The 12,597-nt window shown below is 39.3% G+C and overlaps 2 protein-coding genes and 1 non-coding gene across 12 annotated transcripts; all 3 read right to left on the reverse strand.

Annotated features, from left to right (window-relative positions):
- Positions 1 to 40: 40 nt before the first annotated feature.
- TRNAA-UGC lies at positions 41 to 113 on the reverse strand. The gene has a single exon. It is a non-coding gene; the product is annotated as a tRNA-Ala (tRNA).
- A 644-nt stretch (positions 114 to 757) lies between these two features.
- On the reverse strand, positions 758 to 5,759 carry LOC119984349 (pentatricopeptide repeat-containing protein At2g30780). Of its 10 annotated transcripts, XR_005464890.1 has the most exons (4): positions 5,244 to 5,759; positions 3,414 to 4,646; positions 2,833 to 2,915; positions 758 to 1,206 (listed from the first exon to the last, which is right to left on the reverse strand). XR_005464890.1 is itself a non-coding variant. In XM_038828254.1 (2 exons), exons 1-2 carry the CDS (start codon positions 5,658 to 5,660, stop codon positions 3,528 to 3,530), a joined length of 1,536 nt encoding a protein of 511 aa, XP_038684182.1. In that variant the 5' UTR covers positions 5,661 to 5,759; the 3' UTR covers positions 758 to 3,527. The 10 variants fall into 10 exon arrangements, 1 of the variants encoding a protein (XP_038684182.1); XR_005464887.1 differs by lacking the exon at positions 2,833 to 2,915; XR_005464888.1 differs by lacking the exon at positions 2,833 to 2,915 and having other exon boundaries at positions 758 to 1,216.
- A 1,503-nt stretch (positions 5,760 to 7,262) lies between these two features.
- On the reverse strand, positions 7,263 to 9,133 carry LOC119983911 (probably inactive leucine-rich repeat receptor-like protein kinase IMK2). The gene has a single exon (XM_038827649.1). It carries the CDS (start codon positions 8,759 to 8,761, stop codon positions 7,547 to 7,549), a length of 1,215 nt encoding a protein of 404 aa, XP_038683577.1. The 5' UTR covers positions 8,762 to 9,133; the 3' UTR covers positions 7,263 to 7,546.
- Positions 9,134 to 12,597: the final 3,464 nt, after the last annotated feature.

The raw sequence follows: 12,597 nt of genomic DNA on the forward strand, positions 1-12,597 counted from the left end.
AGACGGAGAAAGACAAATGATTTTGCAGAAAAATGGAAAATGGAGATGCAGGGGATCGAACCCTGTACCTCTCGCATGCAAAGCGAGCGCTCTACCATTTGAGCTACATCCCCTGTTATGTTTCTTTTCCGCTTCCTCGTCATCTCGCGATTCACCCAAAGGGCCAAAGCTGACTCATGAGATGAAATCATGAAATCATGAAAACGGGCCCATTTTGTCTAAAGCCTTAACTGGTGATCTGGAGATTGTGAGTTCGAACCCTCTGTGAGGCATTCGACCACTTTTGAAGGGGCGGGTGATCCCTACCGTGAGGTTGCACAACCTGCGACTTACATCTGGCAGTCATACCCAGGGCAGGGGCCTGCCAGACGGGTCTCTGATTCTCGACCCTAATCAGAACTTACAAGTAAATTCCAGAATACAAAGAAGACCCCATAACCCCATGGACAAAGTGCGGGACGATAACAAAGAGTGACACATTTCGTAAATTGTGATAATAAAAATCTCATGAGTCTTGAAATCACGACCTCCTACTTGCGCTAAGAATTATGGCAATCAAATTCCCCATCAGCTAATGACCCGCGTTGTTAATTGCTTAGACACTGTATGTGCCATTCAACAAATATAGCCTCCGGCTTCTGGTTCAGCACTCCAGCAGTGACATTGTCATACTTTGTCCACTGACATTTCTGAAAGTTGGCCTAGAAGCAAAAATCTGCCAAATATTACAAAAGAACAAAACTTTTCCAATCAAACATTTGCAGGGGAAGTTCAAGCAATCTATATATTCACTGGTTCAAGAAAACAATGGAGATTTCTTTGGACATAACAATGGAGAGTGCCAGATTGCCCCTTTATTGCTCAGAACACAATGTTCCCATCAAGAAGCAAGAATCGATAACAATCACAAAAGAGAGGGCCAAATTTAAGGTTTGCAGAGTTAAAATCGAAAAACACGATGCATCCTTCAAGATCTCTTAAAAGGTACTCAAAACTGAAGGACACTCTAAAGTCTAAAACTCCGGTGACGCGGATCCAATGTCACCCTTCCCCTTCCCAACCTTTTTGGGCAACAGATTCTGATGAATGTTTGGCAAAACTCCTTCATTTGCAATAGTAGGAGTCCCCAATAGCTTGCTGAGTTCCTCATCATTCCTCACAGCAAGTTGACGATGCCTGAGAACAATGCGATTCTTCTTGTTGTACCTAGCAGCATCTCCAGCAAGGTCAAGAACCAGTCAGTGTGTATACAATCAAATTCTAAATACAAAACAAGGTTAACGTACATTCCATAATTCTTTGGCTAGAAACATTAACAGAATAAAGTTTGCATCAGGTTCCCAGACTATAATGTATCAAACTTCTGTAAACTGAACTTTACCAGAATCCAAACAGACCCAAGATAACTTAAAAGTTAAAACCCAACCTACAAGAAGCCCCAATAAAAAAAATTCAATATCCAAATCGACTCGGTGATGTTCTCATAGACTCATGCAACCAACCCCAAACTTTTGGGAGAAAGGTTCGGTTGATGATAATGATCCAAATCGCCCAAACAACAATAACATTACGGTTTTTGGATATCAAAAAGAAAAAAAATTCATCTTCACACGTTTCTTCATCAAACATACACAATTACATCCAAGAAACAAGATCATATTAGATCAACACATCACAATAATATAAAGCAATAAACAATCATTTAGAGTATTGGTCGGGAATTTGCTTTTCAAATAAACGTGGTGCAGCTTAAGAAAAATGTGTGTTCTTTGGAATGATTTAGGCATTAAACCACAAAGTTGATAACAATATAACAATAAGAAAGCATGGAAAACTAAAAAGAGATGACTTTGAAAGGCAATAACTCAAAATAGAACACAAGAGAGACAGGACAAATGGGTGTCAACTTATTAGCACAAGAATTTCAACTTTCAAGCATGAAAGAATCCATGAGTGAAATATAAAATATAAAAGAAAATTGAGAAATTTTAATTTTAGTGTTATTCTTCAGTTGATGTCACATGCATAAAAATGAAGTTTCCAGAAGCAATACCAGCCAAAGCAGGAAAAACACAGACTGTTTATAGGCATGGACTCAAAGTCATTATGGTCCAACAATCATGAATGGCAAAAGCTTTAAACAACAAATGTTGTTTATTAACGTGGTCTAGTCAATGAATATTTGAAGTCTGATCTTGGGTTCCCGTCTTGAAGATCAGACCCCAGCCATCTCTTCATTGTGGCATGAGCTTCGGAGCACCAGAAAGGGAAAGACTGGTGTTCAAACAAAAACCATAGAAAAAATGTAGAATAGTCAGAACTCAGAAGAGGGGAAAAAATGAGCAAAAAACATGGCAGGAATTTATTACTAACCACAACCACTTCTTTGCCTAACAAGAGACAAAACTCATTTCACCACCAACACCCATGTTGGGTACATTTAATCTTCTGCTGTTTCTTGCTGTCAAATTCTTCTGTTTTGTGCTTTGGTTATGGTAACATTTCTCAAAAGAGTTCTGCTCCAGATTCCCAATTCAATAAAATCATAAAAAAGGGTTTACAAATAAATGTTCCATATATAAACAGTGGGGAGCAACAAAATTCATCTCTTGAACTTTAGTATTTTCCTTGTGTGCAAAGTGTACATACATCATGTTAGCCTCACACCAGTATACTGTATAAGCCTTAATTGCTCAGTGATTTTGCAGCTAAAAAAAATCTACAGTGACTTGAGAACAGTAATACGAGTTCATTTTCCACATTCGACACTAAGCCCCCATGAATGAGAAAAAAATGAACCAGGAAAAAAATAAAAGGTTTGAAGCATGTCACCTAAATCACATGCCAAGTTGGCACGAGCAGATTTGTCAGACCCACTTCAAAATCAGACAAAGTCAACAGAACTAGTCTCATACCTAAGACATGGAAATATGGCATCAATCATTTCCAACAGATAGTGGCCAAGAGCTACGCATGTGAGAGGAAAGAGTAAATTGCTTACAGTAGTTGAAAAGGAACTTCACACAAAATAAAAGGAGAACTAGACATGACCAATTTTACTTGGCTATGACAAGAGACAGAGATAAAAATCCTGATGTCACTATATGGACATGGACTTCCAAAACCAATCTGCAGATTGCATGGTTCATCTGGAATGAGGGGCAACTCTGGCAGCAGAGGTTAGCTCAGGTTCTGCCTGAAAGTTCATTGATTCAAGACAAACATTTCCAGTGCACAAACTAGTGTCCAGAAACGTCTGTGGCAAATGAGACATGGATATATAGTCTTTACTGATAATCATAAGAAAATTTTCAACTCCGACATTGCCACTAGAGGCGAATTTGAAACCATTAAGAATATGGTGGGGAAAAGGGTTATCGATAAGAACTGAAACCAAATAAGAAGAGGTGTACCTCTTGCATCATTTGGAACCTCATTCCTCTTTCACATCAGATGAACCAATAACAAGATTGGCCAAGAGCATTTTTCATTTCCAGTGATCAATAGCCCCTATGACAAAAACCTCATTATGAGGATGATGCATCCACAGGTATTCCATAGCCATTCTTGCACATCAAAGCTCTAACTTTATCAAGTTTGTGCCTTTCACCCCAGCTTAAGTAGGCTTTATAAAGAATCCAAAACGTTTTTTTTGTCCGGTCCATATTTACATTCTCCATCTCCTTTAGGACCCTTTCCATTTCTTCCAAACGATGTTGCGCTGAATACATGACCATCTTACAGTGATATAGACACCTACCGATCCTCCACCCAGCACACTGGGCACGATTCCCGAAGTTTGCGAGCTTGTCAACCACGTTGCAACGGAAATAACTGGTAATAATGCATCGCAGCACATCTAACGACAATACAGTCATTCTATGCTCAAATGCCTCGTTTATCAAGATCTCCATATCATCTAAGCAATTCTCTTGGGCATAAAGCTTGATCATCAACACATTCAACCAAGGTCTATAACGCTCCTCTGGAAGAAGCCTCATCAGATTCTCAATCTTTCGAACTCTATCTGTCTCAGAACTCCTATAATATGCCCAGATCATAGACTTAACCAATTGGCTATCTTCATCGACATGATGTTTAACAAAGTTATAGGTCTCTTCCATCTTCTTTAAATTCCTTGAATGTGCATATCCGCGAAGCATTAGCTTATAAGTTCTAATATCAGGCTTAACCGAGCCTGCCTTCATCATCTGAAAAGTCTTTTCCATACTATTCCACATCCATGCGACCAAATAACCATCAATTAAAGTATTATATGTTTTCAAATTTGGGGAAAGATTTTGTTCTATCATCTCCCTGTATATTGCTTCCATCTGATCTATGAACAACTTTCGTCCAAAGGTTGATAGAAGAATGTTGTATGCTGCAACTGAAGGCCTACAACTTGTATCGGTTTTCAGGTCCTGAAACAATGACAGACATTTATCAGCAAGACCGTTGTACATATATGCACCCATTAGAGCATTATAAGTAGACGGTCTCTTGAGTCGTTTGTTCACAGCCTCGGTGAACAACTCAAGCGCGATATCAACGTTCTTAGTTCTGCCTGCAACTGTAATGCCCTTAACATATTCTTCTGGAATCATACAAATTTCAGACTCTGACTGTCTTCTCCAATTAAATACCTGAATAAGTATAGACAACATTCAGGCATTTATAAAAAATAAAAAGAAACAACGAACAACTTCAGAATACCGTATAAGCCTATTGATTGAAAAGCTACTTCAATTATTATGATAAAGTCTCAGAATTAAAGAGCAGATTTGACATCTCATTGAGATCAAATCGACCACACCGTTTACCAATAAGAAGTTATTCAAAACCATCCACAATCAAACGTGGACAACAATACCCGAAATGAAATATAGAACAGCGCAACCTGCTTGTAAGTACATATACTTAATTTGAGTTGGAACTCCAAAGGAAGTCGATATCATTAACACATCAAGTTCACCAATTCAAAATGAAATGACTGGCTCCATAAACTTCAACATGAGCAAGTTCCACATACTAACATGCGAAACAGGCATAAAACATCAAAAAAAAAAAGATGAAGATTTTGATAAAATTCGTTAGGAATAAAAGCAGCACATTCACGCAATTTCATAGCATAGAAACAAAAGCCCATCACAAAGTATATAAGATGCAAAAAATTTAGCCAAGCACGCGAAGTTAACTTTCCGGGTGCAATGAATATGCAAAGTTGATCCGTTAACACACACCTCTAGTGCCAATTGAGGCCGCGAACCCAACTGCTTCAATAGCTCAAGAAAAGCATAACCATGTCTGTGCCTGTTAAGCAACGAAACACCCTCCTCCTCTAAAACCTCAATGAATTTATCAAAATCGTTCTCATATCGAACCAACCTGTCCGCCAAAGCCGACACATCTTTGCTTAGCTTCTCCCTAGCCGTGACATCAGCGTAAGATGGGTTGTCGCTGAAGAGGCCGAGGATGCCGAGGAATGAGCTGGCCTTCTGCGAGGGGATTTGGTCACAGAGTCCGCGGGAGAATCTAAAAGTCGGGGGCCTTGTGCGGGTGAAAGTGGATGGGGATTTGATTCTGGCTTCAAAGCCGGATCTGTGGCGGCAAAGCAGCTCCGCTTCGGCTGCATCGGAGATTTTGAATATTCGCTTCATTGATGTCGCCTGGTAAGCAAGTTTGAAATTCAGACCCACCAGGGGCTGTCAGTCGTTGCAGTGCCGGTGGTGCGTGTTTGTGGGAGATATTCCACGCCACAGCGGCGCTGCCTTAATGGGATTGAGGGAGGAGGGTACCGATGCACAGTGCATGTTTGGACCGTTGGATGGTGTTAATTTCATCCAACGGATCTATTTTTTTTGGTAACTGACAGATTAGTTGTCATAAAAAAAGTCCATTATATTAAGAAAACCCCAATAAAATACTAGCATCTCTTTGGGACAATTAAATCATGGGTGCTGCTATTCACACCCTCATTTTTATTATTTTAACCCCTATTGAAAAAACTGCCTCAGTAGGACTTCGTAATTTGTGTTCTGCTTTTTCCATTTCTAGCCTATTCTCAGTGTCAAACAAGGGTAAATTAGTCCAATGAAAAGTTATTCTTTCAAACTCAAAGATCGAGAATCTAAGAGAGAGACTGTGCAACACATTTGTTGTCTTCTTCTCCCTCCCCACCCCACTCTACAAACTACCTTTTTAGTGCTTCCTTGATTTGCCATCTCTCTGTCTCCACTTATTGGAGGCCATTAGTAATAGAAGATGACGAAACCCGCAACCTAAATCCCTTCAATTTTCAAAACCAAACCCAGAAACTCTATGTTTGTCGTGCTCAAGTTTGTCATTTGAATGTGTTTTCTGTTTTTATTGGCTTAAGTAGCTAGCACTTCTAGCTGAGATTCAAAACCCTCAATCCCAAAAAAGAAAACAACAAATCTTCCACATTCTCTCCAGCGCAATAACAACAGAGCCAGAGAAAGAGCTTCTGAAAGGGGAAGAGAAGCAAAGAAGGGAAACCCACATATTATTGTTTGTGTCAAAACTTAGTCCAACAGGCCTTATCTCTCTCTCAACAAAATCACAAACAAAAAGTATTTCTATTTTCTTGGGAGAAGAGCCTGTTCCATGAACTTAAAACTTGACGCGGTTCTCAGTGATTAATTATATTAAAATATGATGTCATTTCATAAGGGGGTGAACAAGTAAAACAGGGGGGTGAGAAGAGTCCCGCCGTTAAATCATACAAGATTAAGATTTCAGAAAATATTCACAATTAGTTCAAACTTCCAACCTTAACAATATGCCGAAACAACTATCCGCCCTAAGTGAAAAAAAAAAAAACAAATGAGCTATTGAATAATATATGTTTTCGTATGACAAATACTCAAATAAGAACAGTTTTGAAAATACTCACAACTGGTTCAAACTCCTAAGCTCAGAAAAATATATCGATCATCCACCCTAACTCTTAAGCTTAGAAAAATAATCAACTGAGCTATTGAATAATATGTGTTTTCGTAGAACAAATACTCAAACTCCCAATCGTAATAATATGCCGACCATCCGTCCTAAGCTCAGAAAAATAATCAACTAAACTATTGAATAACATGTGTTTTCGTAGAACAAATTTGCAAATGAGAACAGTTTCGAAAGTACTCACAATTAGTTCAAACTCTCATCTTAAGTCTTAACAACATGTTAAAACAACCATCTACCCTAAACTCATAAAATAATCAATTAAGCTATTGAATGATATGACAAATACGCAAATAAGAGCAGTTTGATATAAATTTGGAACAGACTTACAAATGTTGTGGCCCAAAAAAAATCTACATATATTATACAATATTGATAGAGATTATCCACTAAATAGCTACACTTTCCCCAAGCATCAATGGATCTGATTATTGCACATTTTACTTAAATTTTACAATAAATAAATAAATTAATGAATCAAAAAATAAAAAAATAAAAAACCAATATCAACTTTTCTAGCATTCATCTTTCCCAAAATGCCCTCGATATGTGTCCGAATTTCCAATCATTACCCCCTCCACTCCCCGCACTGCGTCGTAGGCCTAACCTTCTGCTTCCCAGCCTTGAGAGGGCACGGCGTCTGTACCGGTGGGACCATGCAGTTATACTGTAGGCACAGTGAACTACTCAGAGGAATATCAGCCGTCGGATTTATCTCAATTCCGGTCAAAAAATTGTGCTGCAAGTACAGTATTTGTATACTTGAAGACAGTAACCGATCCACCAAGCTACCCGGAACCTGACCCGAGAACTGGTTGTTGTTCAGGTAGAGATTCTGTACGCTCGAGAACATTGGCGATATGTGACCCGATAGTTTATTGTAGCTGAGATCGACGGTTGGGATTGAAACCTGATCAGCCGGCTGAATTGGGCCGGAGAATGAGTTTCTCTGCAATTGAAGGTTTGTGATCGGGAAGTTGAAAAGCCGACCCGGGATTGTGCCGGTGAATTGGTTCACGCTGAGGTCGATATAGTTCAACTGGTCGAGCCGGTTTAGGAGGCCATCCACTGAGCCACTGAATCGGTTCCAGGATAGGGAGAGATATTGAACCGAGGGGGGAAAGGAACTTGGAGCCACCGCACCGGAAAGATCGTTGTGCTTTAAATCGATCCGGGTTAGGCTTTGGGAGAGGAAAGGAGGGACCGAACCGGAGAGGTGGTTGTGGCAGAGAATGACGTTGGATAGCTCAGGTAAAGTTCCGACGGCTTGAGGTATCTCTCCAGTAAACAGATTATAACTGAGATCGAGCGTCTTGAGATTCCGGAGCTGCCCCAGAGTCGCCGGAATCCCACCGGAGATGAAGTTGCGGCTCACAGCAAGAAATCGGAGCTCCCTTAATTGAGATATTGACGGAGGCAGAGAACCGATAATCCGACCCGGAACGACTGAAAACTCGGCAAGAGCAGAGAGTTTCCCAATTGCAGGATCGATCCGACCCGTCAGGCCGGGAGACCCAGCCCTCGGGTCGCCGAGGTTCAAAGCAATCACCTTATCAGAATCACAGTAAACTCCGGCGAAATTACAGGGATCCGAAGTAAAATCCCAGGAAGCAAAGAAATTCGACCCGGGCATATCATCAAGCCCCTTCCGAATCGATTGCAGAGCCAAGAAATCAAGAGGATCCAACATTGCCAGCACATGCACTCTACAATGTAACAAAGACATCAACAACAAAATGCATTGCAGAATACGGAAACTACAGAGTCTCTGTTTCACCGCCATTAAAGGAAAAAGTAGTGATCACTAATCAGAAGCGGTGAAGAGTACTGGACTGATGTTGAAGTGTTTATATAGAAAAGAGGGAACTTTTGGGGGAAGAAGAATTGCTTTTCCGTGACAGAGGAGTACCGATTTCTCGTGAGCAATGGCGTGAGAGCTTTAATGGCGAAACCCAACAATCAAAAAGAAATCTTTAGTTTCATATAGAGAAAGTTTGGCTTACAAGAGAAGAAATCCTTGAATCTTTCAGTCGGTGAGGTGGGTTTGGCTTGTGAGAAAAGATGAATATGCAATGACTGCTACTCCTACTGAAACACTAAACACAGACACTCTCTCTCTTTCTCTGCTCTGTTTCCTGCTGTAACTACAAAAAGAGACGTTTATTGTTTTCTTTATTAATTGTTTCGTTATTTATTTATTGGGATGAGGTTCGGGGCCAAACGGTTGTCCGAGCCTCTAGGGAACCTCAGGCTCGGATGACAAGGCACTGGCTGTGGTTCGGATGGGCATCACGTGCTATGCGGTGATGGTCCATCGACGACGGCAACAATTAACCAACACCGTAAGATGTTGCACGTACCACGGGAGATACCACCACCGGAATCCGGATTGGTTAGATTGCTATAATTTTGTAGAAATAGTGGCGTTAGATCATGTATTAAATTAATGGATTTGATGACGTTCAAAACTATACTCGGTTTTGTTGATATACTAGGTGGTAGGATTGACGATCTGCACAGGAAAATACTTTAGCTATGGGAGGCTTCGGGGGTGTGTTCAGAGGACTTCTCTGACCCTTGAACCAATAATTATCAAATGAAAGTATTTGGTGTTTGAGATTCTCTCCTAAATAGCTAACAATAATGCATGGAGTGTAGAAGTTGGGATCGTATACCTGTATCGGGGATCCCTTTTTATATCAGTTATTTGAATTCTAATTTTGGTGGGAGTATATCTATTTTTCTTGATCTCAAGTATAATTATAGGAAGGTGGATTCTATCCCGATTCATTTCCTAAGTAGAGTCATCATTTTTTTGGACTCTTAGTTTCCGTACGACGTTTGGTCATTGTTAATTACCGAGCATGTATGCTCATTATTTCACCGAATGGGGGCTCTTTGGTCTTCCACGATGCTCTCCTTCTCTTCGGATGTCATGCTTTGTGTGGGCTCTTCAGATCCCTCTTCCTCAATCGATGTCCTCGATCAGTAGCAAAGGAGCATCATCTTGGTGTGATTTTGGTGGACTAAGTGTCAAGATATGAGCGGAGTTCATTTTGGTATCATCACTATCTTTGAAAAAAAAAACCAAAACATGTTAGTTACACTTTACATAAAACTTTTAGAACCACAAATTTTTTTAATTAATTCCATTTTTTATTCACCAGAAAATATAAATATTCAATTAAAAAACCATTAAGATTTTTTTAAAAAAAATTTTTAATAAAGAAAGTAAAGAAGAGAAGGAACTACTAATCTCACGTGTGCAATGTTAATATCAATGCCATTCACGAATCACCAAAATTATACAAAGTACGACTCGCTTTAATCATGGATGGGGCTTTGGAGATTCAACCCATGATTGCTCCTTTCTCGGATATATACATATAGCTCATAATTCTCACCATATAATATAAACAAACATTCATAATAAACGCTGAGAATCACTCCAGCAATTCATTAATTATATATACTATATATATATATATATGTATGTATGTATATCGACAATCATGTATATGTATTGGTTCAACTTTTGTGAATGAAACGATGAGTAAGTTTTACTCCTTACGAGAGAGCATGCAGAAAAAGCTAGTTTCTCTCAAAATGTCAAAACTGTGTTAAGCGAGTATGGATGCATGTGTGTGCGCGCTGTGATTGCACCAAACCCACCCACCCACCAAAATATGTGTATTCTCATTGCATGCCTCTGCAAAATTAATGTAACTTTGTGTGTCACTTGACCGACACCAAAGTGTGTGTGTGTACTTACCCCAAGTGTAGGGTATTGTCAAGTAATAAACCGGTGAGTCCGGTATCGATCCACGAGGAAGCAATGCAAATTTGAAGTGAATGATATGCAAATGACTAGCTAACACTAATAAACACAATGAATATCAAATAAAAGCAAGTAAAAGAAATGGGCCGAATGACTCGGTAGCATGAGCGATTTTGTAATCAAAGTAAGCACAAATTGGATTTAAAACAATTAATTAAAAACCTAGTCTCTAATCCGTCCCGGTGGTTACTCGGTTCTCATACTCAAGGTATCATTGCAAACACACACAACCATACACAATGCATTGTGTGATACTATCAATCATGCATATGCAAAGAGAATTGGGATATAAGACTTCAATTCATACATGTAGGCCATCGGGTCTCTTAATCTACGATGAACGCAAAGGGATAAGCACCTAATATTATGGATTAATGTTCCCCCTTGGGGCTCGGCTTGGCTAACACCCTAGTTTCACACTCAAAGATCAATTAACCATAACTCTCCCATGCACATTCCTAAATTAACCCAAAACCCCATCATCAATACACATAATTAATAGCTATGCAATGGAAAACTCAATTAATTAAGGAAATCATGCAATGGATTTAACAATTCTCAATCTAACACATTAGATGCAATCCCTAGACTAGACAATCTAAGAATACAATCAAATATGTCATTCTCATATATCCAATCACACAACTATCACGAAATTAAAAGAGAAGGATCGAAACTACGACCCTTTGAGCATACCTTGAGTAATCGAAACCTTGCATCCACCTTTCGGGATTAGAAACTAGAGAAGAGAACTACCCACTCATGATTATTGCAATAAACATCCAATCTATTGTCATCTAAATCAGAGTTTATACAAAATCAAGAGAAAGCACCAAAAAACAACAAAGAAAACTTAGAGAGAGAAACTAGATCTACACTACTCCTATGGTGGCTTCATGTTGGAGAAGTGAATGAAATAATTCATTAAATCTCAACCTTGCAATATGTAGCCGTTGCACTTGCATTATTTTCCAAGTCTAGCTTTGCAAGATTTGAGTTGTCATGTGCACTTGCAGCCATCTTTGACCATTTGATTAAACTTGCACCAAATCTTGACCTTGGTATCTCCAACAATTTTGTCATCTTTGACCATTTGATCAAACTTGCACCAAATCTTGGCATTGGTATCTCCAACAATTTCCTTTTAAATGTGTAGCAACTTGCAGCCATCTTTGACTCCAAAAATCAAGTAAGATCTTCTTTTAAGTCAAAAATTGCAAGCAAGAATGTTGTCTTATGCACAACCATTGGATTCACCTTTAAATGATCATCTTAACCCTTCAAGTCTTGTTGTAATCTAATCCATTCATAAAACAATTCAATCTCGGCCATAGATTAGTGTACCGTTGGAGCTTGTAGTCTTCAAGAATATCTTCATAATCTAAGTCCCGACACCTCACAGCAAAAAGTGCCCAAAAAGTGCTCCAACTTGCCCAATTCAGTCATTTAAGCCCGATTTCCTGCAGAACCAACGGGAAACATGTATAAGGGTAAAATTACTTTATTTAAACACAAATGAATTACTATAAGCACTAGAACCTCCTAATTAGATAGTATTAGGACCTCAAAATAGAGGTCCGGTCACACCCCCCAACTTAGACGTTGCTAGTCCCTAGCAATGCAAACACTTCTAAAACTAAAATTTGCTAAATAAAATCCTAACTCACTGACGTAGGCATCACGGTTGCATTTAGCGCATGCAACAAGCCTTTAAACCCCTAGGTCACCCTAGTGGACGAGTTGTAGTCTCGTGAGGGCTTATCAGAGCGATACCCACAAAC

Source organism: Tripterygium wilfordii, chromosome 18 (assembly GCF_013401445.1).
Source record: "Tripterygium wilfordii isolate XIE 37 chromosome 18, ASM1340144v1, whole genome shotgun sequence".
Lineage (NCBI taxonomy): Eukaryota > Viridiplantae > Streptophyta > Magnoliopsida > Celastrales > Celastraceae > Tripterygium > Tripterygium wilfordii.